The following is a 25,960-nucleotide window of genomic DNA, read 5'->3' as shown; positions in this document are numbered from 1 at the left end:
GAATATTGTATAGGAAGATGACCGTGATCTTGAGAGAACCTTGAGATTGTTCCGAGCCACCAGGTGGCACCATATTGCACATCTAGCTAATTAGAGTGCTGGTCGAGTCCACCTCAGGATTTATGGCCATGATATATCGATACATGATTTCCTCTCTACCTGGAGGTGCACGGCACGGGGTGGGTAGGGCCAGCCTGGCTTGACTAGATCTCACAAGATTGAGCAGATGTCTCAAAGTGATGTGTCAAGCTGGGGAAAAGACACTCAGCATTGCGTCCTTGAGGAGTGGGGAGTTGAAGCTGGGAGAGCAGAGCCAGGCCAGGGTTCAGGAAAGAAAATCAAGGTGTAGAGTCCAAAAAAGGAATTGTGATACCAGGAAGGCAGTGGATAGGAGTCAGAGGAGTTGGAGAAACAGGAAGGGTCTTGGAGCAGTTCTGATAAAATGGGTCAACATGCCTTCATTGGTAAGGGAAGCAGGAATCGAGTAAAGTGGACAATTATCATTGTCTCTGTATCTATTGCAAATTATTCTCCTCTTGGAACCCAGGACATGTCACGTAGCTGAAGCTGGTGTTTTTATCAGTCCATCGATGTTCTTGGGGTCTGGTCCGCATCTGACCCTTTCAGAGTCTGCTCCAACCTTACTTTAGTTACTGCTTCCCACCTCTCTTCCTTTGCAGTGCACCTTCCTCTTATGAACCACTCTTGTCCTTGCCCCAGGCAGGGCCCATGACCAGGGGCTGCCGCGTGCACGCTGTGCCCTTGTCCGGGACCCTGTGCTCCCTCCTCCACCCATTAAAAACAAGAAGTCAGCAAGGTTTCCTGTTGGGAAGGGTGGATAAACTAGTCTACACCAGTGTGACCAGCTTAGAAACGCTTAGTATGTTCCCCTTTCCTTGAGGGTATTTGCATTGGTGGAGGGGACGTATATTACAGGGAAAGGAATTTTAAAATAGAATTACAGGTGTCTGTCATTAGAACAACGACAAATGATTAAAGATATTTTTGTAAGAAAGAGGGTTTTTGAGAATTTCACAAATTCTCGTGGGTACACCACCGCCCTCTGCCCGTGACAGGAACAGTCTTCCTGCACACGCGGGTCTACACAGAGGCCCAGGTGCGGGGAGCCTGTGGGCCAGGGAGGCGGAAACAGCATACTCTAGGGAATCAGCGATGTGGGTCTGGGCTCACACTCGGCCACCAGCAGTGTGTGATCGAGGCAATCCCCCTGAGCGTCCTGGGCCTCTGAGAACTAGCTCTGCCCGCATTTATGGATTACCCACTCGGTTCCAGGGCAGTATGAGCTAAGCTTGGGGGTGCAAGGAGAAGAGTATTCACTGAGGGAGTCAAATGTCAGCCACAAGACTTCTCCGATGCACACAAAAGGGTGCACAGGAGAGGAGTGGAGGGAATGTCTAGCTCTGCAGGGGTGCCGGGGAAGCCCGGCTGCCGGTGGGCAGCTCTGCACTGGAACAAAGCCGGAGTGTCTGATACGGGGGCCGGGGCGGCGGCCCGGGCCTTCGGGAGCCAGGAGCTTCGGAGTCGCAGAGCCAGCCTGAGTCAGGGCCCTGCTCCTCTCTAGCTGTGGAGCACGGGAACTTTCTCCGACAACTGGAGAGGATAATAGTACGTACCGCACAGGTGAGAAGGAAGACAATACATGCGACATGGTCGGAATGGTGCCTGGAACGTAGGACATGCCAGCTTTTCTCTCTTGCTATGGAATAAATGATAAAGAGGGGGTTTCCAGGTGGAGGAGAGACTAGGACAGCGCTGTAGGCATTGATTAAGGAAAGGTGGCAGCAGTCGGTAGGGGACGTGTGGGGGGGCGTGGGGAACCAGCCTGCAGAGACAAGTGCAGCCCCTGGGGTGCTCCGAGGAGTGTGGGCTCCACCCAGAGCCTCAGGGGAGCCAGCCACGGGGGTGAAAGGGTTGGAGGGTTGGAGCAGAAGGAGGTCTCTGGCAGCTTCGGGCAGGTTGGGCTGAGGAAGGGAGACAGGGAACTGGTGTGGGAAGAGCCAGTGAAATAGTAAGCCTGAGAAAAGCTCATTTTGGTGTGGAAAGTGCAAGGTGAATAGGAGTGCTGCCAACTCCCCCTTGCCTGGGAGAACTGTAGGGGAGAACTGCTGTCCTGCCCTGGGAGGAGGGGGGAGGGTGGCTGTAAGGCTCCAGCCCAGGCCTGTGCCTGGGGACTGATGCAGGCCACAGGAGTGGCAGACAAGGATCCTCAGAAGGGACTCCTCCCCACTCAGCCCTCCTACCCTACCACCCCCCATGCAGTCTCTAGAATGGGAGACTCCCCATAATGGCTGTAAGCAGACTGAGAATGATGGTGTTAGAGGTGGCCTAGACTTCAACCTGCTTCTCTTAATTACGAGCCTTCTGACCCAGGCAAGTTACTCAACTTTGGCCTCAGTTTTCACATCCATAAAATGGGGTTTAATGAGAATGCCTACCACATAAGATGACTTTGAGGATTAAATGAGTCACTGTGGAAAGCACTAGAACGGTTTCTGGCACACAACACTGAATGAGCCGTTTGTTGGCTAAAATATGTAAAATGATAATAATTGCACCTACTTCAAAACGTATGGTGAACATTAAAGGATTTAGGGCAATGTCTGGAATGTAACAAACCCTCAGGGAAGGTAGCTGTGACTATTAGTATTCTAACAGAGGCCCGGGAGCCCAGGGGAAAAGCCAGGGACCAAAGGAAAGGTGTGGATGGGAAGGACATTTTCTCTGTTCCAGTAAATCTACTTGAACATGAGCCTTGTTTTGTTGTATTTCTAGTTGGAAGTTACTTTGGATGTGTTTCTTTGTTAATCGTTTTCTGCATATGCATAGATTCTCACCTGTACCATTTTTATCTCTGAAGAGATAGGAAGCCCCCACTGCTTGCATTGCATCAGGCCTTTCTCGCCTGACCCCAGTTGAGTGCACTTCTCTGGGCAGGCAGAGGGATGGACTAAATGAGCTCCTCCTACCCTAAAGATTCTTTTTCTAAAAAGGACAGGTCAGATTTCCCTGGCTGTCTCACCCAGAACCCCACCTTTCATCCCATTCACCTCAATTGCTTTGCAAGATCAGTGGGGGATGGCTCCTCAGTTTCCTGGAGCACCCCCACCCCCTACCCCCACCCCACCCCAGCTGGGTTTGGAGAGAAGAGCCTTAGGCCTAGAATCTCAAGAAAGAAGGTGACTATTTTACAAAAGAGCAGAGAAGAAACCAGGCAAATGGAAAGGGGGGGGTATTCAGGATATCCTTGACCCTCTTCTATCCCACGGGGAGGGCTGGTTTCCTCAGGGGGAAATCAGGGAAGCCCAACAGGGATCCCAGCTCTGTCTCCATTTGCAGGATCTGGGCCTACTTACTTGACTGGCAAGCTTCTAGATGACAAGAACAACAACACACCACGAGTGTTTTTAGGGATTCATGAAGTGATAGCCTTTCTGTTTCTTAGACATGGAAGCTTGTTCCCACCCCAGGGCCCTTGCTCCTGCTGTCCCACCAGCCTTTTGTGTGACTACTTTCTTTTCAGCATTTAGGCTTCAGAGCAAATATCTTCTCCTCCAAAGGCGTTTTCCTCACCACCTGATCAATAACACCACCCCTGACGACCGTATCACGACTTCATTTTATTGTGTACATTCGTTCGCTTGCTGTGTTAGCATCTGCCTCCCCAGACTAGCGTTAAGTCCCACAGATCCATGCTCACTGCATGTGCTGCGTGCTTGGTGCCCCAGATCGATAAATCATGTGTCAGAAGCACCTGTATAGCCAGCACCTAAAACTCAATGATGTTCTTTTTATAATCATGATTTTCCCAGGAAAAGACTCAGTTTTACCATTCTTTGGTTTTATTTCTAACAATCAGAATTCTCCAGGTTTTTATCATGGACAATAACTTCAAACTACGTACTATTTATAAAAACCCCTCTTTGATGAAAACTACCAAGAGAGGCATGCTGTTCTGTCATTTTCCTAAATATTTCAGGTGCTACACCATCAGGAAAACTATAAACTTGCCCTATTCAAAGAGTGGTTTAAACTGAGTTAAATGTTCATGCACTGCCCTGGGCCTTCACTGAAGGGCACTTTGAGAAACCACCTTAAGAATCACCTGCTGTTTGAATAATACTAGAGAGCCTGTATGTTACAGCATTAGGAGTCACTATGAGAGAACTCAGCGTGAGAAATTCCTTTCAAACTTCAACCTTAGCAAAATGTTCACTTCCTTTGGGGAACTAGTATGCATTTTGTCTTCAAGAGCTGAGTAGCAGACCGACCGTGTTTCCCTTTTCACTTCAGCTACCAGGAAGCCAAATTTTCAACTCCTTTCTAGCAGCTAGGTAAGCTTTCCCAGCCTGCATGTTTGCCTTTCTCTTTTTCCTTAGTCTTTACTTCTTGCTTTATAGTCATCTTCACTACGTTTAATCTCTGAGAAGATAAAAAATTTGGCTTAGACAAGGGCAGGTACCAATGAGGCTGGGCTATCCAAACTACAGCCTAAACATAAGAGAGGAACAACCTGGGGAGGACACGGCTGTGGACCCTGGACCTGGGTCTCCGCCACTGTAGTTGCAGTATCCTGCGTGGGAACACCTGCTTGGACAGGACTGGTCACAGGCCGAGACCCTCACAGTGAGGGGAGCAGTGCAAAGGGAGTCTCTGGCCTTCTAGGCATGTGTATGAGGCCCGGCCTCCCTGCCAGACTCAACCAGTAGGGGATTCCTCAAACAGGGAGAGGGGTTCAGATCTTAGACGGCAACCCCCCCCACACACAAAATAGCTATTCACTAAAGTTTTTGTTTGGAAAATTTTTTTTCCTCATATACTTCAAAACCTTTATGGAATGGAGTAGGATAGGAGGATATCAATAAATACACAAGACAGATGTGAATTGATCCGTGCCAAAAAGGTGAAAGAAACCTTTCATTTCCTGACTTTTCTAAGTGAAAACCTGGTCTGGGCCACATTCTGTAATGTCAGGGAGAAGCTCAGTGTCGGTTACCTACCATGGCTCCTTTCTCAATTCTTAGACCATCAGAGCCCAGGAGTCGTACTTCTCAGAAAAACTGAGGAGGTGGCATCCGTTCTCTGGGGAGCCCCCCCCCCGGTTGCCATGGAGATGCCCATTGTCCCTCTGCCCCGGAGCTCCCTGAGGTGGGCAATTCCGTGGTAACAGCCACTCCCTCTGGGCCCAGCCCCTGTGCTGGTTGGTCGCTAGCGGGGCCTCTCTGAGGGGAAAGCAGAAGTATTTGCAATCCATCCGAGGGTAGAATCCCCTCCGGGTGGGAGGAGGTCAGGCTGGACAGACACGCGGAGGCCAGAACAGTGGTGGCACCTCTGTGGTGCGGGCTTCTCTCCCCACCCCCACCCCACCCTGGCCCGTGTCCACATGGTCAACCATCTCCTACCCAAGAGAATGGCGCGCCCCTCGCATTTTCTCCCCCCTGCTCCGTCTGCATAGGGGGGACACACTGAGTGTGGGACAGCAGGGCACCGTTCTCCCCAGTGGGAGGAGGGGGGTGACATTCTGTATTTTTAAAAACATAAAAGAAGGCTGGTTTGACCAAACTCCTCACAGCCAGCAAATTCCCAGGGCTACCAGGCCGAGTTTCCGGGGCAGCAGTGGCGAACCCTCCCCACTCCAGGCAAGAACAGAAAGATCTGTGTGTATCAAAGACGGTTGCTCTCCCGGAGGCCTTAAATAGCACGCGCCGAGCTCGCAGGATGAAAAAGGCTCACGGTGCTGTCTGAACACCAGAGGGCGCCATTAGCCCGGTTTCTGGATTCTTGTCGCTGCGCTGAGCCGCGTTAACAACCTGTCAGGTGTGTCCTGGTAAAGTAATACCCAGTATTCTAGATTTTTATTTTATTTATTATTTTATTTTATTTTATTTTATTTTATTTTATTTTATTTTATTTTATTTTGTTTTTATTTTATTTTATTTTATTTTATTTTACTTTGTTTTGTTTTATTTATTTTTTATTTAGTTTTAATTTTATTATTTATTTGAGAGAGAGTATGAGCGAGCGCGAGAGAAAGCACAAGCGGGTGGGGTGGGGGGGTGGAAAGGGGCGGAGGGGGCAGAAGCGGAGGGAGAATCAGACTCCCCGGCTGAGCTGTGAGCCTGACGTGGGGCTCGATTCTAGCACCCTGGGAACATGACCTGAGCCGAAGGCAGACATTTAACCGACTGAGCCAGCCAGGCGCCGCAGATTCATATTAGAGCCAGTCATTGGCTCTTTGCTGTGAATTTAGGTTACCAACAATAAAGTAGGACAGAACCTTCCCCATTCCTTCTTGCCCAACCTCAACGCAAATAAGTATGGCTTAAACTGTGGTTTGAATGGTTTCCAAGGGACTGACAATTCCAAGCACAGGGGCAAGTAATAGTGATCTGGGCATGAGAAGCAGGGCCCTTCTGTGAAGGACGAGGAAGGTTTTTCCCGCGTCATTACGATATACTCGGCATACGGCCTGTGCAGGCTGAAGGTGTACAGCACGAGAGGAAATCTCTGAAATAATTTCCGTGAGAAGCCTTTCCGGTTCCGCACGTCACTCATCTTCACACGGAGCAGCCGATCCTCCTTCTCACGCGGAGAGCCGCAGCTCCCCTCAGGCCACCCCTTGTCCGGGATCTTTCTCAGAGCTTCCGCTGGCAGGTAGCCCATCACAGGGGACAATACACGGCCATCTGGGTCTTCCACTGAGAGTTGTCGCCTTTTTGAATCTGGCCTGAGCCAGAGTAGGCTTATGGAGAAAGTGCTTGGTGCACGAATGAAGACTGTGAAGAAGATTCTGGGGTGGGGGTGGGGATGTGTAATCAAAGCTTTTGGTCCATGGCTTTTTCTGTTGTGTCTGTAGTGTGTAAAGAGACTGAAATGAGTCTCACGGGGCCATAAAAGCTGGTCTCAGCAGGCCATTCACTTGGAAACCCTGGTAGTGGTTACGGTTTTGAAAACGATAAAAACACATTTTTTTAAATGTGCAAATTGTAAGAGGTGCACCTGTCATGCTGGGCACCAGGTGATGTGCGGAAGGGGTGAATCACTACATTGCACACCTGGAACTAAGATCACACTATATGCTAACTCACTGGAATTACAGTAAAAACTTCAGAGAAAAGAAAAAAATTCGTAATTCAGACTCTGTGCATTCATCCATCATTCAGTTACTTACTGGCTATTTGCCACTGGGTCCCAATAGGTGCCCCACAGGGAGAAGAATTCAGTGAGGCCCTTTGCCCTGGGGCTGTTTGTCCTCTTGTGGGAGATGAATACATGTAAAAGGTTACTTCTGTCCAATGGGTAAGGACTGGGATGTAAACAGTGTCCCAGGAACCCAGGAAACGAACCTAGGGGAGGGTTAAAGGTGGTTTCTCCTTGGATAGTTACATACCTAGCCGTGCACTCATCGTTACGGACTCCTCATGTGGCGTCTAGGGACCAGGCGCCGTGAGGCAGTGAGCCACTGTAGGAGTGTGCAAAGCCTTCCATTGCAAGGTCCCCACAGCCTCGAGCAACTGGGGCTCTGAAAGCTCGACACTAAGCCTCCCAGTCTCACATGCAGGATGAGGCCCGCAGGAAGGAGAAACTTCTGGGAGGCTCTTCCTGCCCGCCTGGGCTGGTATGCACTGACTTCTACATATTACCAACAGGAGTAACAACAAAATGGTGCACGGACGAGTCCTGGGGGGTTTGAGCACATCTTCCCTTGCTCAGAAAACTCCTTCAGCATGGTCTGCTTGTACAAACTCTAGGTGTCACGTGTTTTAAAAATCAGTTTCTGGGGCACCTGGGTGGCTCAGCTGGTTAAGTGTCTGCCTTCGGCTCAGGTCATGATCATGTTCTCCAGGTCCTGAGATCAATCAAGCCCCCCCCCCCACTCAGCGGTGATCCTGCTTCTCCCTCTCCTTGTGCTCTCTCTTGCTATCTCTGCTGCTGTCTCTGTCTCTCTCAAATAAATAACTAAATACATCTTTTAAAAAAATCAGTTTCTGAGACATGAAAATTTAATAAATGAAATTTATTCCTCTCCTTGCATAATATCGAGGAGAGGAAAAATGTGATTAGAACCCAATTTTGGCAAAATCCATATAGTTTCTGCTTTTAAAGTTTAGGCAGCATGTTTCAGATCAGGGTAAGGATGCCCCACCCAAGAACATAGCCTGATTCAAAGAAAACATAAGCTTCAGTATCCACATGTCTGCAGGCTTCTCTGTGTAACGAATGGAGGCTGACCATTGTGGTTGACTTTGTCTTTTGGCAAGGCATCGTAATGGGCCTCATGTCTTTTGAGCACCAGGAAGGAAAGAAACAGGAGGTGATTTGAGTTATATAATAAAGTGGGATCCTGAGATTCCCAGGACAATCTGTGGGAAAGGGGGAGATGGGTCAGGAAAGTGGCAGGAAGCCAGGCGGATGGTGAGGAGAGATGGCCAGCGGGAAGGTCTCCTAGGGGAGCCCAAACGAGGACCGTTTAAGAACAAAGACATGTGATGTTGCTTTATATGTCATCTTGCGCGCCATGTGGCAGTCTAACTCCTCCACACCTTCGGTACCAGCCTGCCAGATGTGGCATCCTCGGGTGCTCTGGAAAAGCAGACGTCACAGGACAATATTCAACACAAGATGGCAAGAGGCAGTCACAGGAGGACAGAAAACTGAGACTTCAGCATAACTAGGATATTGGAATAAGAGGAAGCTGGGGGAAACATACTCCTCCAAGAACCCCCAGAAATGTCAGAATGGGAAAGATGCTGGTTTTCCTATATAAGATGCAGGTTCTAGATATTTTAATTTTAATTATTAAAGAAAGGGTGCCCCCACAGGGCAGCAGGGTGCACGGGCACCCAGAGGGCTGGCCTGTGAGTCACAGCCCCACCGTCTCTCAGACTCTCTGCTAGGGTTTCCCACGAGCTTCTTCATTCATTTCCTTATAAATATTCAACCACTTGGTTCTGAAGCACGTTAGTATCCCATGAGAATAAATGGCATGGATTGAGTTTTTCTAAATTAAAAATTTCAAAAACAGTGATTTGACGGGAGCAAGGGAGAGAGTGAGGAATCATCGGGTTAAGTTCACATTCTATGTATTTGAGTTTTATGAAAGAGAGTCTCAAATGAAATAACCACACCGAGCAGTGGCTGTGAAGATCTCTTTGTGGGGGAGAACGGCAGCCTGAATTAGTTGGCCTGTTTCAGTTTTTGTTTTGTTTTGTTTTGTTTTTCATCTCCAGCCGTGTAAGAAAGGTAACCACAGGACTGGTAATTATAGACTAATCAGAGTGATTTGTTAAAGATAAACCTAGCTGGTGGCACTGGGGATTCTGTAAACATTTTGTCACTCTGCACATTTTGCAGACAACTTTTAAGGGAGCATCAGCTTGTTTCACGGGCTTCCTTGGGTGAGCGCTGGTATTGGAGCCATTGACTTCAGCTTTTAATCCTTCTTCCATTTGAGCTGATGCCTTTCCTTTTTTTTCAGCCATCAATTATGTGGCCAGTGCAAGCTGTCCTGGGGGAAATGTGGCGGCTCTGGTCAGGCCCGTGGGCCTGGCTGGCCTGCGGGATGGATTTCTGGAACATGGCAGCAGCGATGAGCAGCCCCCTCCCGCAGCCCACTGCTCCTTTACTCCAGTTTTCTCCCGGTTCTTCTGCCGCAATGACTGACAACGTTGGAGAAGGTGGGCACGCAGGCACCGGAATGAACAGAAAGGGCCTTTGCTGATGGAGCCATGGATTCCAAAAGAATGCAGCAGGTTGTTATTCCTGATCAGTTTCTTATTTTCTAGCTAGATGCCATGCGCAATAGTGTGAGAGACGCTTTCTACAGAAGTGGTTTTTGTTTTTTTTTAAATGTCAACTGCATCCCTTAGTGGGGGCAACCCACAACACACACCCACATGTACATACATACATATGTACACACCCCTCAAAGAAAAGTTTCGTAAGAGAGTATTTGTACTATGCACAGGAATTCTAGTCTATTCTTTTTTTTTTTTTTTAAGATTTGTTTGTTTATTTGAGACACTGAGAGTGAGAGCTAGAGGACAAGCAGGGGGAAGAGCAGAGGGAGGGGGAGAAGCAGACTCCCCACTGAGCAGGAGTGTGACCTGACCTGAAGGCAGATGCTTAACCAGCTGAGGCACTCAGGCCCTTCTATTCTATTCTATTCTATTCTATTCTATTCTATTCTATTCTATTCTATTCTATTCTAGCTCCATTCCATTCTGTTCCATTCCATTCTTTCAGTTAAAAAACTTCATTATTCATTGCTCTGATGTCACCCCCCCCCCAAATACTGCTATCTAGAGCATTCCACGTTAGGTCACAATAGTGAAACTGTCCGTTTGTTTTTAATACGGCATGCCTGGAAAATGATTGGAAGGCGACGTTAGTAGGAATCTCTGCTCTCTGATCAGTCCTCTTTCTGATCTATTTAACCATCCTTTAAAAAAGAATCACTATGAACTCTGTGAAGGGGCATCCACCCTTCCTTCACCTGGTTACATGGGGGTCAGGAGGACAAGGCTTTTCAACCCAGGTCTTGTCCCAACTGAGAGAACCCTGTACAGGAGTCAACTCACCCTCATTTCTCTTGTCTGTAAAATGATACTATTACTATTAATTATTCACAGTTAAGGTATTTCTATGTGCCAGGCATTATTCTAAGTGTTTTACATGCATTAATTCACTTAATTGTCATTGCAAACCTGTGAGTTTCATGTGACGTTGATCCCACATAGTAGCCAAAAGTCACGACCTGGAAAGTGGCGTGCTATGCCATGGCTGGGGACCTCCATGGGAGAGCCAGGATCTGTGCCTGGGCAGCCCGGACGTTCTTCTGTACCACCGACCCGGGGCCAGAGGAGCTGGGTGATATCCTCGGCCTTTCTCAAATCTGAGTTTCTAGGATTCTGCCTGTCACGGTGGTTCGGAGTTCCTCAAAAGTGAGTCTCCCCGCATATCCTCCCTGTGGCTCCTGAGGAGGAAAAGTTCTGTGCTGGATGGCCGCAGAGAATTATGGCTTCTGGAAGACAAACCCCAACCAACGCGTCTTACTCTAGGAAGAGGTATGTGTGTGGATGCGGTCAGAGAACATGGAAGACTGGCAAGTTGATAAAATCACCCAAGGAGGGTTATTCCTTTGTCCTTCACACCCACATATAGCAGGGCCCCCCTCCCGCTGCAGGACACAGCAGGAGCTGTGGTGAGGCCGGCACCCTCAAACCTGCCACCATCCAACCTGCCAGTTAGAGCTAGGATGTTAGAGAGGTCGCAGGCAGGTCCAGAAGAATCCGGGACACATGTCAACACCACTGCCAGGCGTGCGCGCAGGCGTGACGGAAGACAAAGTTAAGCTTGAACTGTCGCCGGCCTTGAACGCCAGGAGAAGCCAACATGCCTCTTGAAAAGACCTTTAGCATTAAAATGATCCTTCCAGGTCCTATTGTGTTACACTCCCACAGTGATATTCTTGGCACGTGGGATACGGCCTAATATTGCTAAATATTAACTAACTTCTAAGAGCAGGTCAAACAACCATGGCAGCCATTTAAACCTCCAAAAAAAATGCAGCAAGGGAATCATAGTGTCGGCTCCATACAATCATAAAAATGCCCCCCACAGGGAAGGAATCAGTATTTATTTGATGCTATATTTAAACAAATATCAAATAATAAAATCATTATGGGGAGATAGGGTTTTCCCCCCTATCAGGGCCACTGTGGGAAAATAAGTCTATCAAGGGACACATTTAAATAAAAAGAAAAGTAGATTAGTTTCAAGTGGTAGGGTTTGGGGGTTTTTTAAGGAGGAAAATATAAGGTTCAATTCACTTGGTGCTGGAATTAGGATCAATGTGAAAGCAAAGTTTTTAAATGTGCTTCAGTCCCAAATTTTAGCTAGTTAAAGGAGAGGAATAGGAAGAGTGATGGGATTGGGGAGGGACAGAAAGAGAGGATGAGGGACTAGGCTGGAGACAATGACAGCCAGTCCCTGAGCAGGAAGAGAGTACTCTGAAGGGTGCTGTGATCTCAAAGTCTCAAGGAATCAGGAAAGTGGGAACAATTGAAGGGGAACTGAAGGGATCTTATACGAGGAAAGAAAAACTGAGGGTGGATCACATGATATCGTTGGAGAGGTGAAGAACACATGGATTTGAATCCTGAAAGGACTAATATGAGTTTTCCATTTGACATTTGTGTGGATAACTATAAATTACCCTCAGTTATGCTTGTTCACAGAGATGGTGCAAAGGGGGTAAAAAGCTAAAATTGTCAACAGAGTTGTCTAGAAGTTTCTGTCTTTAAAATTATTTTACAAATAGGCATTTCTTGTATTGTTTTATTAAATCTCTGTACTCTTTCATTATGGTAAAATATACACAGCATGAAAATTCTCCTTTTTGGCAATTTTTAAGAGTACAATTCAGTGACATTAAGTATATTCATGTTGTGGTGCAATCATCACTATGGTCCAACTTCAGAACATTCTCATTTTCCCAAATTGAAACTTTGTATCCATGAAACACTAACTCCCCATCCCCACCCGTACCCCTCACCCCCACCCAAGCCTGGGGCAACTGCTGTTCTACTTTGTCTTTTTTTTAAAAAGATCAATTCATTATAAATGTGATCTTTCTTTCTTTCTTTCTTTCTTTCTTTCTTTCTTTCTTTCTTTCTTAACTGTGACATTTCATAATCTCAGCGCTTGAGAAGCAAAATCATGGAGAGAAGGCTTTCTGAGGAAAGGTAGGGCTTACACTGCCTTTTCAAACTTTAAATCCCATATTTATCGATTTCAAAATGAAATTTCAACCATTTCTCAGATTTAAAGTGTCCATTGAATTAATTCTTTGTCTTTTTTTAGTGATTCCTAGAAACAGAGACGTTGGAGTATTGTTTTTAAGAAGTCCACGAAGGTAAATAGTTACATCAATCATTTCTATTGGACTAGAATATATTGAAACTTGTCAGTGTAGGTTCATGCCCTAAATATTAACATAAAATATATGAAATTGTTCTAAAATGATTGAGAAAGCATTCGCCACTTTTAATGGACTAGTTGTTCTTTGCAATTTCTTTTAGAAGCTAAACCTGGCGTATCAACAGATGAGAGCAATAAACAATAGATACTGCGATCATTTAGCTGATATTATTTAGAGTTCTGAAGCAAAAATAGATTATTGATAGAAAATGTGACATTCTCAGTGCATGTAAATAAACCCTGAGTTTGAGAGCCTTTGTTTTCCCAGAGCCCCAGTAAATACACTTTTAACAGAGATCTCATGTAAAGTAGCCATATGCTTATAATTATCCAAATATTATAGATCCCCTGTGTGAAATTTCACATCTTTATTGCTTCTATTTTAATGTTTACAAAGTTGGTAGTAATTTTTAAAACCAAATCTGATCCTAAACAGGAAAGACAATTTCCTATGTAATCGTAATTTTCTATGCAAGATTTGGCAAGGATCAAATCATTTCTAGAATTTAATCATCTTTACTCTTATAAGCATCCTCTACGCTCATTTGAGAAGGCACTTCGTCTGCTCAATTTAAGTATCCCAATACCTATTAGCAAACTGCAATGTGTTTTTAATCTAGAATATTTGGACAAACATAAAACATGTTGAATCATTACAGAAGAAAAGTGTTACCACAAATTCACAGTGAGATACAGTATAAGCTCACTATGTCAAACAAATTTAGCCTTTTGAGAGGAGTTACTTAACAAAAAGAAATTCTTAAGAGGATATGAAATCTAGTTAGACTGAAGTTTTAAGATTTCAGAGCAAATGTATAAAGATTGAGAACTACTAAAATTAACAGAGAATTCTTTGATACTTAAAAAATTCAAACTGTCAAGTAATTAATGACCACTATTAGTTACTAAATATCTGTAATAAAAAATTACATATGCTGTTGTATATGTAACCTGCATAAAAAACCTAAAGGCATGGATTTTCACCTCCACCTGAGGGGACAGAAGTTGAATTAGAAGATTGGGGGTTCATGTAGCTAGAGAGACAGAGCTGGGATCAGAACCATGAGCTCCAATCCCCTCCTCCTTCTTTCACATCCATAGTACATAACATGTCTACAGCCCATTTCATTCTGATGCTGTTTTTGTCTCCCTTCCAGGCTCCAAACAGGCCCAACCCCACTTGCTTTGAGAGATCTGACCAGGTGAGACACATTTGGCCTGCTAGGACTGTAGGCAATTAAATACACCTGGTTCATATGGGGAATGAAAATTATTTGCTCATTAGGAATAAGAATCACTAATTTGAGAATGAAGTTGCATACTATGCATTTCCTTTACAGCTTTCTCTTAAAAATCAAAGCATTTCTTGAAGTTCTTGGCAGGTAGAGTGCCCCTATCTCAGGGTGCAGACCAAAGGTTCTCAAACCCCAGCATGCATCAGAATCCCCTCAGGGCTTGTGGACCTGTTGGTGGCTGGGCCCCAGCCCCAGAGTTTCTGATTCAGTGGGTCCGGGGTAAGGCCTAGGCATTTGCAATTCTAACGAGCTTCCCAGTGATGTTGTTGCTAAGGGTCCAGGGGCAGCCCCTCGAGAACTACTGGTATTGGCAAACTACAACACGGTTGGACATCTACGTGCCTTGAGGTGCCACCAAACAAAGGAGAGCAGTGATTGGGTTGACCAGATGCCCCAGGGGGTCTTCGTGCTTCTTTCAATATTCAGAACCCACACTCAATATTCCCTGCCAAGCTCAGAACTGTCATACTGGCAGGCATGGTGAAAACCAAGTCAGAGGCAGCTGATGGAGCTGGGAAACCGAGGCCCAGAGAGCTTGTGAGTATTAGATCATCAGGCACTACTTTTCAATCCATTTCATTTCGCTTGTCTGTAAGTTCTTCTGTGAAAGAAGGGGAGAGCCAAAACCAGCAAGCAAGGAAACAGAGGAAGTGGAATTATCGGTCTCCATACAAATGGAGGAAAGCAGGAAGAATTGCAGAGCTGGTAACTCCCAGTCTGAGCTGTGAAGGAAAAGAGGTAGCTTCTGTGTACCCTTCCCTCAAGGTGTTCTGTTGTTGTTGCTGAGTGTTTCCTTTGGTTTTGTTTTGTCTCATCCTCTGCCTTTTGGAGGTAGAGTCCTGACCTTTCTTCCTGCTGCTACATTTTTCGTTCTCTTTGAGGAACATGGCCCAGTACTCTAAGCCAATGGTTTCTGCTTTCCTTTTGGAGGGATCTTGTCTGCAGATGAAATTTTATGAAAATGTCAAAACCATAAGAGCAAGGTTGCTCGGGTTGGAGTAAGGATGGGCATTGTGAGCCCTGCCTGGTTGGCTGGTTGGTCTCCTCCTTGGAGTTTTAAACCCACCGCTTGGGTCCTTTCTGTCATTTGCTTTCTATCAATCAACATCTACCAGTCTTAAGTCTCATTTCTCTTGGTCCACATAGGCGACGACTAGCTACTCTTATCAGATCAGCACCTTATGAACGTATTCAGAACAGTGTAATGGTGGTCACAAGCTATGAATGGGGACCCTACTCAATAGCATTTGTATCTGAGCTAGGACTTTCTGAAGATGGTACCTCGAATGAAAGAAGCTATTTCATTTGTGCAAATATCTCACTAGACTATATTTCCAGAACGTTTAGAATGGTCACCTCCCCTGTGGGTACGGCACACACGAAAAGTCAAATCTCTTCACTCACTTCTATAAAAGCTGCCTTTCAAGTGGCACTTGAATGAAATATGACATAATTAAAGAGATAAGCTCCTTTATTTCTTTAAGGGAATCTTTCTCCTTGGGTAACTATGAAATAATAACTTAAAAACAGTAGCAGCTCGGATGTCAGATAGCAACAGGGCAATTTTATTTGCCTTTGGTCCACTATTTCCGGGCAGGCATATATCTCACCTATGGAAGCTTTGTTGTCGAATGCTCCACACATCTCATATGTGACTCTCTGTTTCTCAAAATCATGCTAATGGATGTCACTCTCCCTTGCTCATCTTGGCAAGCTCCTGTAAACATTCCGAGTCCAGCACCAGTTTGGTTCTCCGCAGATAACTCCCTCGTTGTCCACAGGGGGGCAGGACATACCATACTGCACAGCTGTTCCTAGTGCCTTCTCTGTGGGGGAAAGATCTACCCCAGGACAGAACTCCCGGGAAGCTGCCCTGGTGCCTACGCCAGACCTCAGTTCAGCTCAAGAAACTCTTAGCCTTTTTTTAGGTTCTTCATAGATGAAACTACTGAAGAACTTATGAGAAAATCAAAAACTGAGAACTTAAATTCTACATACTCTTTCAAATTCTCAAACCGTTGTGAGAAGATCTGAAAGCATACGTTCATTTGTAGTTTTTCCTCTGTATCTTCATTTGTAACGCACAAATGTACACACACAAACACACACACACACACACACACACACAGAGCAAAGGCCTTGGCGGCCTTGTCAACACTGGGGTGAATTCCTATTTGAAACATATCCGTGCGCGAGGAAGAGATAAGACTTCATGTATTACTGTGGATCATTGTCACGATATTTGGAATGTTTAAGTCAGAAAGACTTGCCTCCCAGTCATGACTGGACTACTGACTAGAATTTTCGGCCCTTGTGCCCAGCTCCTAAGTTTGTTTGCTCACCTGTTCAGTGAGTGCCGCAGCCGGTCAGGCTAATATCTGCCCTGGGGGAATCCTGGAGCTGGGAAGACAGACCACATCCTTTGCGGTCCCTGTCCCAGTGTCATTTAAGCTAACACATGACTTCATCTAGTGTGCGGAGAGATCCCAAGCCCCAGCAAACAGGCTCATTACTTTGTTTCCTGTTTACCGATAACTTGAGGCTGATAATGATTGCTGGGAGCAAAATGAAGAGAGAACACGCTGGGCTGCAGTCGCAGGCAGGAAACATTCTTATTGGATGGAGGGTCTGAAACCATGAATCATCATTAACCAGACTCCATACTGATAGAAATTAAAACACTGATAACACAAACCACAAGTCTCTATTTCCCTGAGGGACGGGATGGAGAGAGACCACAAGAAGGAAGCCTCTGCTGGAGGACACTCGAGGGGCGGATGTCCAGAGCCTGAAGCCAGGGCAGGCCCGGCTAGACCACATTTCAGGGGTGACAGGTAGGCAGAAGGGGAAATGTTGCTTGTGCTGGTGAGAAGTGAGTTTTCAGTCGGTGGTTTTGGAGAGGTGTTCTTCGCAGGCCAGGAGGGAGGTGGTGAAGACTTGGAGAGAGGGCAGAAGGGCACAGAGGAAAGATGTTGAGGACAATGGGCTTGGCAGTAATACAAAACCGAACCAAAAGAATGAAAAGAAGGGCTAACAGACATGCTTTGGGCAACGTATTAAGTGACAAGGTCAGGATAGAGTATGGCATCAACTCCCCCTCCCCCAGTTGCAAGGATAGGAAAGCAATGTGCACGACAAATAGAGAAAGAATGGAAGGGAATCCATAAAGGTGAAAACATTTTGATTTGTTGATTTGTTGGAGTAGCAAGAAGCTGAGAAACAATTTTGTCCTGTTTCAGTTCCATTTCCTTTCATGTTGTTAATTTAGTAAATAATGAACAATTTTTAAGCACAGAAAGAGGAAAGAAGATAAGGTTATGGTAAAGCACCTTTGAGTTTAAAGATAGGAACCTGACAATTATGAAATCAAAACTAGGGGATGTATATGGGATTGGGATAGGGCCACAAGGGCATCCGTGGAGGAGAGGAGGAAGAGAGCAGCCAGTGCAGACTCTGGAGCAGTGTGATCTTGGGCCTCAGTTTCCCTACCTGTAAAATAGGGATAGTACAGCACTCATAAGACTGTTTTGAAGATTAAATGGAATAATATATGTAAAGGACTTACAACCCTGCCAATACACAAGTTCTCTTAGGTGTTTGCCATGACCTGGGGGAAGCCTAGTGTCCAGGACAGAAGGTATAGCCTAGATGTTAAGGAAGTTAAGGCATGAAGAGAGTGGGGATGTGCACTTCCTTCCCTTGCAGTCAGGTGAGTGGACTCTGCAGGGACAGGAAAAGGCAGGGAAAGGCAAAAGTGAGAAGGAGGGAAATAGAAGACCCGGAACACACACATAAAAGGCAGTGTGGGAGGAAGTCATCTGAGATAAAATAAAACCATAAAGAAAAGAAAAAGGCGGGAATCAGAGGCACTTGCTGGAGGGTTGATTCTTCTATGATGGAATGCGAGCCCTGGGTTTGGGGGCTGTGCTCTGGGTTCTGTCCCTGGCTGCTTGTCCTCTTGGCTGAGTGTCCTTGGAAAAGTCATTTATCCCGTCTGTCTCATTTTTTCAATCTGTGAAAGTTAAAATAGTAAGGCCAACTTCACAGAGCTGTTGGGAGACGAAAGGGGAGCATTTTATGGTTGGTGGCTGAACACCCAGGAAATGTACAGGAGACTCTACCGTCCATAGCGTTCCAGGGCACAGAGCACTGTGGGAGAGAAGCAGCCCTCCGCCTTGACTTCAGCGCTCAGGCCCAGGAATGAGAGAGGCAGTGGGCGGGGAAGACACGCACGGGGAATCTGGGGACAGATAAAGGAAACTCGTGATGGGGCGAGGCTGGGCTGAAGAGAAACAGATTGGGGAAGAGCTGCAAAGGGAGGGGTCCACTGAAAGAGGAGGGGGAGGCCGCGGAGGGAGAGGGTGGGAAGGCAGAGATGGGAGGGCAGTGTGAGAAGAAAAGCAGGCTGGGGAAAGAGGGATTGGAATGCAGAAGGAACTTAGGGAAGGAGAAAGTATTGAAGGCGGGAGGGAAAGAAGAGAGGGAAAATGGGGATGCCGTGGAGGCGGGGGCCAGGCCGCGAGCGGAAAGAGGACCCCGGGAGCAGACCGAGGAGAAAAGAAGCGGCTAAAGCCAGCGTCAGAAGAGGCTGGGGACTGCGAGAAGAGAGGCTGGGGCCTGCCGTAGAGCGCGGCAGCTTTTAGCATCCATCCAGACTCTAAAGACTCGTGGCCTTTGCCTGACCTCGAGGGTCGGGAACAGACGCCCTGTCTTTGTGGAGACCGGTACCCCACCGAGAGAATGGGGCTGTTCGGGGCTGGGCCCTTTGCCTGGGACGCGGCGAGGCTTCGCTGGCCCCGGGCTGGCCCCTGAAGGCAGCGAACGGCCGGTCTGGAGGTTGGGGCCGAGGAAAGAAGGTACCACCACCCCCCGGAGCCGGAGCGCAGTCCGCGGCAGGGGTGCCCGCCCGAAGCGGTCTCTGGGGGGCGCCGCCGCCGCTTCGCCCCTCCCGGGCCGCACGCTCCCCTGCCAGTGGAGGCGACCGGCGAGGACCTAGGGCCCGCGCGGCGCACCGGGGGCACCGAGCTTCGGACAGTGCTAGGGGGACTCCGGCGCTGTGGATGCTCCTGGCCTCCTCGCTGCCGGGCGGCCGCGCCCGCCTTCCCCCGCCTGGCGCTCCAGGCCCGCTCTGCGCACGCCGCCCGGCAACCCCGCGCGCGTCCCGCGGGGGCGCTGCGTCTCCCAGCCGCACGGACGCAAAGCGGCCCCTCTCCCCTACACCTCTTGGCCTCACCACCCGCCTCTCCTCCCACCCTCCGCTCCCCTCCTCTCCTCTCCTCTTCCTTCCCCTCCCCTCTCCTCTCCTCCCTCCCCTCCCCTCCCGGCGAGGGGCGGGAGGGGGCGTGGCAGGGCCGGAGTTGGTGTGGCTGGGACCCGGCTCCTTGCACTCGGAGTCCGCGCAAGGAGCCGGGCCCCGGCCGCTGTCCAGCCGTTCCGTGCCCCTCGCGCCCTGCGCCGCCGCCTCTCCGGGAGACGCTACCACTTGCTCGCCATGGATACTCCTAGAGTCCTGCTGTCGGCCGTCTTCCTCATCAGTTTCCTGTGGGATTTGCCCGGTTTCCAGCAGGCTTCCATCTCATCCTCCTCGTCGTCCGCGGAGCTAGGCTCCGCCAAGGGAATGCGAAGCCGCAAGGAAGGCAAGATACCGCGGTCTCCACGAGACAGTACCACGGCCCGGGCGCCCCTGGAGCGCCACGAGCCACAACCGCGGCCACAGGATGAGCCCCGGCGGCGGCCGCTGCAGCAGTCCCAAGCGCAGGAGCCTCCCGGCAGGGGCCCGCGCGTGGTGCCCCACGAGTACATGCTGTCAATCTACAGGACTTACTCCATCGCCGAGAAGCTGGGCATCAATGCTAGCTTTTTCCAGTCTTCCAAGTCGGCTAATACGATCACTAGCTTTGTAGACAGGGGACTAGGTAAGTGGCCAAGAAGATGCCCCGCTCCTCTCCCTGGAGCTCCGCAGCCACGGCCCTGCTCCGGCTCGGTCAGGAGGCTACATTTGTGAATTCCCTTCCCGCTCTGGACACCTCCCCCTTTCTTTTCTTAAATTTTCTCAAGTCCATTAAGTTTCTGAATGCGGCTGCAGATTTTATTCCAGTTTGCAATCCTCCCTTCCTCGCTTCCTTCTTTCCCTTCCTTCCTCTCTTCCTTCCTTCCTTCTTTCTCTTGTCTTTTGCAGAAAGCAGCGTGGTGGCCGCTCGTCTGGTGGCTGGTGAAGGAAGCGTGGAGGACGGGAGGTGGCAGGCAAATGACTGGGTCTGGAGAGGGGCCGCGGCGGAAACTGACGGCACACTTGCCACGGGGTCTCGGGTTGTGCGAGGTGCGCCGTACAAGGCCTGAGGGGCAGTGGCCGACAGGGGCGGGGAGGGGGGCATGGGGCATGAGTGAGCGTTGGAAAACCCCGAGCACCTATCGGCTCGACAGATGCAAGTCCCGCGGTCGGAGGAACAAGTCAGCGAAAGGCGTCTGGCAATGCCCTGACGCTGCCGCTGCATGGCTTCTCAGCCCTTCCCTGCGCTGGATGTGGGCAGCATCCACCCGGCAGGAGTCCGCGCCCTCGGGCGCCTTTTGCTCCAGCAGCGCGCTCACTGCCGCTCGGAGGCTGCAACCGAGTAGTTTCTGCTAAGCCAGCGGCAGCAACTGGCAGGGCGGGGCAGGGGCAGCTAAGTTTAGGAGTTTGTTGGTACTTAATCCATATGGGTACGTGGATATGCGCATCCACCTTTCCCAGACAGGCATCGGTCCTCTCTCTGAGCTTCTCCCAGGGGCCCTGTCCCTGGTGCCCTCTGAGGGCGTGGGTGCAAGAGTGGGTGCCTGCGGAAACCCGTGCACCCGCTCCTTGCCACCCGGTTGGTCCGCGTGGTGAGTGCCTTCGAGAGAACCTCGCTCTCCCCTTGGTCCCAGAAACTGAAGAGGGATCCACCGGCGCCAGGAACTCAGCTCCTAAAGAGGGGAGACAATAACCTGGAAGGAGACAGGAAAGGACGGGCGAAAAAGAAAAAAAGGGGGAGGAAGGGAAAGGGAAGGAAGGGGATGAGAAAAAAGGAAGGAGGAGATTAAAAAAAAAGATTAAGGCAGCTATCCACCATCCTACCCAGACTTAGATTCGAGGCTGGCTTTGACCAGTTCTCCTCCTCCCACTTCCAGGTCAGAGAAAGTGGGGTCGCTCAGGAACCCGAGAGCGCCAGGGTTCAGGCGAACAGGGCTGCTCCCCGCGTGCCTACTCAACACGTTGGTCCTCGGAGCTTTTCAGAGGAGGCTAACGGCTCCCAAGCCCCGGGCTCTTCCCGGGCTTCAGATCCCAGCCTCCACCCTTGTAGCCACCTTCCTTGCGGGCCAGGGCTCCTGCCCACGCTCGGTTCGCTGCTGCAGCCGAGGTCAGCGAGGTTCATGAGCTGCTGAAAGGTTCGGGCGGCAAATTAATGCCTGCTATTTTATGGTGATTTTAGGACTACTAAAGTCACCTTTGCAGATACACATGGCTTCTTCTTAGCGCAGCAACTCCATCCCCAACCTCCGTGTTGCCAGCGCAGCTCGCCCCCTACCCCCAGTCTTTGAACCCTGCCTCGATTGTCTTCCTCCCTCCAAATCGTGTTTACCGTCCACCTTCTCTACTCTCCTAGTCAAATACTACCCTACACATACATCCCTAGTGGAGACACTAGGGAAGCTCAGAGAAAATTGCTCAAGAGGCCTTCGCCCAGGGGAAGAAATCCCGGAGGCCCAGGCTGGCAGGCGGTTGGGCGCAAGTTTTCTTTTCCCCAAAGGAAGTGGCAAGAATCTCTGCCCCTCCCCCAGGCAGGCACCCCTAACTCGTAAGCTTCGCCCTGCGAGTTTGGCACGGGACCAAGAGACTCTGTGGGCTGTTCGGAGGTGTCTACCGAAGCGTGGGGCGTGCAGGCAGGAGTGGGAGGTCTGGGGGGGGGGGGTTTCGGGTCCCGCGCAGACGCGGGCTCGCTTCACCCTTTCGGGTGCTGCAGCCTCTCCCCGGGCGCCGCCCTGGGCGTCCCCGGGCGCCGGAGGTAGGGGAAGGGACTGGCTGCGAGCCCAGGCCCAGGGGCCTCTGTTCCCGAGCCAAGGTCTCCAGGCTAGCCGGACCATGATCCAGACGTCGGCTTCAGCTCTGGAACGCGGTCCCCAGCCGGAGGAGACGCGGAGTGACCCCTTGGACCGCAGCTTCGAAGGCACGGTCTCCTCCACGCTCTCAGGTTCCCAGAACACGCGAAGAAGGGCAGTTGCTTGACTGGGAAGGCTGTGCGTCTCGCCGCACGCCGCTCGGGGGTGAAGGAGTGCGGAGCCCTAGGCAGGAGGGGGCGCGTAGAGGAGGGGGTGTGTTGCGGGCTACAGCGCCAGCTTGATAAAGGGAAAGCCTCACTTTCCCTCTCACTGATTTTGATTTGATGTGTCACCGGCGGTGACCTCGGGCTGGACCTTCCGGGGCTTGCTTAGCATCGGGCCCCTGATTGGAGTGTTTCAACTCAGCGATCTAATTGAGGGTTCATGTCATAACACATCAAACGGTGTCTAGTCTCCCGTGATGGAAGGGACCTGCCAGCCGCGCATCCCCGGCTCCTGGCGAGGACTTCCGCCCCTCTCACGTGGGGACTCTGAACCCCGCCAAACCCGCCTACGTCCCCTCCCCCATCCCGTGGATGGCGGGGCAAGGAGGAAAGAGCTGCGGCCAGCCGAGAGCTGGGCCAGCCGCGCTAACTTGGCGCCTTGCCTCGGGGATGTTTAAATCGCCGTCGAGTGCGGCAGGCTTGGCTTGGCAGAGCAGGGGACCCTCAGAGGGAGGAGCAAAGAAAATGGAAGGAATCCTGAAGCGGGTTCAGGAGGCATGAACTCCTTACTCACGTACAATATTTGTAAAAAGCCTTCCTCACCCAGGAACACCGGAACCTCAAAAGTTACCCTTCAAGCTTGCGATTAAGAGTGGGTGAGCAGGGATAAAAATCAGTCGGAAGTAAATGAAGAGCGCTTTGGGTCTACAAAGATAGCACGCCCTCTGTTACCTCACCCTTGCCACGTCCCCCCGCCCCCAAAGAGGAGACCTTATTGCAAGTTTTATTTTTTCAATGTCCCTCCTTTCGATTTCCTCTCCAAACATCTAGGGGTAATAATAACCAACATATATTGAGCATTTACTGCATACCAAGTACTGTGCTAAAATCTGTTACCTGAATTATTTCATTTAATTCTAACAACAACCCCTGCAGAAAGTGCTATAACCACTGTTTAACAGGTGAATTAAGGAAGACAAAGAGGTTAAGCAAGTTGCTTAAGGTCACTTGGAGGGGCGAAGCACATATCCAGTTCTAGATCCTGCATGCGTAACTATGGCACTACATAAGTAGGGTAAGGGGTGAGGAAGTTTCTAAAGGATGGTGGCAGGAAGCAGAAGTAAAAAAGGGGGGCAGATTTCCCATCTGGGCTAATATTCTTCTGTGATTTCTTAAGATCCAGTTTGGAGTTGGAGCAGAACTTTGGATTTGAGGGTCTGAATCCGTGCTGTGCTTTGCTTCCTCTTTGTGCTCTCTGTAAAGTCACAAACCATGCTATCCCTGATCTTTAAATATTCCTCCATGTTGTGCTTTTGTAATGAGTTTGAGTCCACAAAGATGGAAAGTGTGTGCAGGTGTGTGTTGGTGCAGTTGTTAGATCACAATGGATCAGGTTGGATATAGAGAAATTGCAGTTAGCACAGGATATAACCACCCAAAGGCCACTAGTACTGGCGCCCTTAGGGCCCCAACCCTAGGGCCTGGGAAAGGTGGGAATTGTAACTGCTATGATTTCAACGTGGCTGAGAGATAGAGGGGGAGAGAAAAAGAGAAACACACCTCGGACTTCCCGTTTATGGAGTGAGAAGTGCCACATAATTCCAACAAGGGGGGATAAAAAACCTCCCCCTTGGTTTTGGAAGAAACCAAAATGAGTCTAGGAATACTGCTGTGAGTTCAGTTTCCAGATAATTTGGAAATCAGAAGACTCCTAAAATTTACTTTCTGGTTATTGTTGTTGTTACAATAGTCTTCTCAGAAAGGAGGCAGTAAGGACCAGAGAAAAACCAAAAACGAGATCGGAACATCCTTGAGGAACTTGACACCCTAGAAATGAATCGCTGGAAAGTCTGCTGCCGATTATTGGCTTCTTGGTTTACCTTCTGAGTCGCGATTATCTGGGTTCAGGACAGGACAACTGTGGGGCTAGCTGAGCTGCGGGGAGGGTATTCTAAGAGCTGCAGGGTTCCCTCGCTCTTCAAGTTCATCTGGGACAGCATGTTTATGCAAAACAGTGAATTTCTGGGTGGACCTGGGCCGCAGAGTGGCGTAGTCAACGCAGCAGCGCTTTTGCCCCGACCCTGTTGTCGTTGGCAAACGGAAAATGAAATATAAGCAGGGAAGTATTTTAATGGGGACGGAGGGAATTCACAACTGTTAATTATTTGGTGACCTTGTATTCGATTTGTTTGAGTCCCTTATAAAAACACTAATGCAGACCAGACGGCCAAATGAGGAAGCCGGCAGAAGGTTCCAATCTAGGCTTTATTTCCCCGGAAAGAGGGAACAGCCTTGGAAAAGGATTGCTGAGCATTCAAGTGTGCGTGTGAGAGCGCACCCGAGTGAGCGCTGGCGTGGGGTTTGCACTGCTGTCGAGGTTCAGGAGCTTCTATCAGGCCAGTGGCCTGGAACGTCCTGGAAAAAGGCCTGGGGCGAGGGAAGGGAGCCTTAAAGAAGAAGTTTGTTCTTCTCTTCTGGTTGGAATGATTAAAACATTTTAAAGGCCACAAACCACAAACGCCTTAGCCATTGGCTTGTTGTTAAGTATCAGTTACTGTCACCCTCATCCCTAAGGCCTTCAGGGTTACAAGACTCTTACAAGGGCCACCTTAGCAAGGAAGCTAAGAACACCTAGTGCCTTCTGCAGCGAGAGTGCAAGTGGGGCCAGAAACCAGGGCGAGCTTCCTCTGCAGGGGAGGCTAATTTGAAAAGGACTCTGAACGTTTTCCCCAGCGCGGGAGGCACTCGGGCTCTGGGAGTTTGCGCGGTAGAGTTGCTGGTGGGGGAGGGGATCGAAAAACGTGCTCAAACATCCTTGTCTTTTCTCCACATTAAAAAAACAAAAACAAAAACAAATTACCTAAGCCACAGCCCACGATAGGCCTTGGGAATCCCTTCCTCCGCAAACTGAATGAAGACAGGAACCTCCCCCTCGCGACCTGCGAGTTTGCGCGCAGCCGGGACCCGCGGGGAACGCTGGCGTTGCACAGGAGGAGGTCCTAACGCCACCAGTTTTTTCCCCAGTCGGAGTTCTCCAAGTTCCAGCGGCACACCTCCTTGAAATTGGTGCCGTTTTCCTGGGCGGTGAGAGGGGAAGGAGAAGACAAGGGGACGCAGAAGTGGGAGAAAGATGATAATGATAGAGATCGGACAGAACGAAAACTGTGCTGGCAGGACTGCTGCGTGCAGTGAAGGACGCAGAGCGCATCAGCAATAATCCCTCGGGGCTTTTAAGTAAAGTGAAGGGCATTAGTTCAATAAATCCTGGGGTATGGAGTAACCCTGGGCAAACGACGCTCTCCGCACCCGGGGACGGTATCCTAGCCGAGGCCGCGAGGTGTGGTTAGCGGGAATGTGGATCCTCCGCGTCCTTTCGTTGCTTGGCAA

At 49.4% G+C, this 25,960-nt stretch overlaps 1 protein-coding gene across 1 annotated transcript in view; it reads left to right on the top strand.

The window, feature by feature from the left end:
- The first annotated feature begins 18,694 nt into the window (after nucleotides 1-18,694).
- Nucleotides 18,695-25,960, top strand: part of GDF6 (growth differentiation factor 6) — a 19,891-nt gene continuing 12,625 nt past the window's right edge. Inside the window, exon 1 of the mRNA XM_034668342.1 lies at nucleotides 18,695-20,209. Within this exon, the coding sequence (XP_034524233.1) occupies nucleotides 19,786-20,209 (424 nt within the window). The 5' untranslated portion in view covers nucleotides 18,695-19,785. The remainder of the gene's footprint in view (nucleotides 20,210-25,960) is intronic.

The sequence above is a fragment of the Ailuropoda melanoleuca genome, chromosome 9, assembly GCF_002007445.2.
Source record: "Ailuropoda melanoleuca isolate Jingjing chromosome 9, ASM200744v2, whole genome shotgun sequence".
Lineage (NCBI taxonomy): Eukaryota > Metazoa > Chordata > Mammalia > Carnivora > Ursidae > Ailuropoda > Ailuropoda melanoleuca.
The sequence above is the reverse complement of the archived record's forward strand: the minus strand, read 5'-3'. Positions and strand labels throughout refer to the sequence as shown.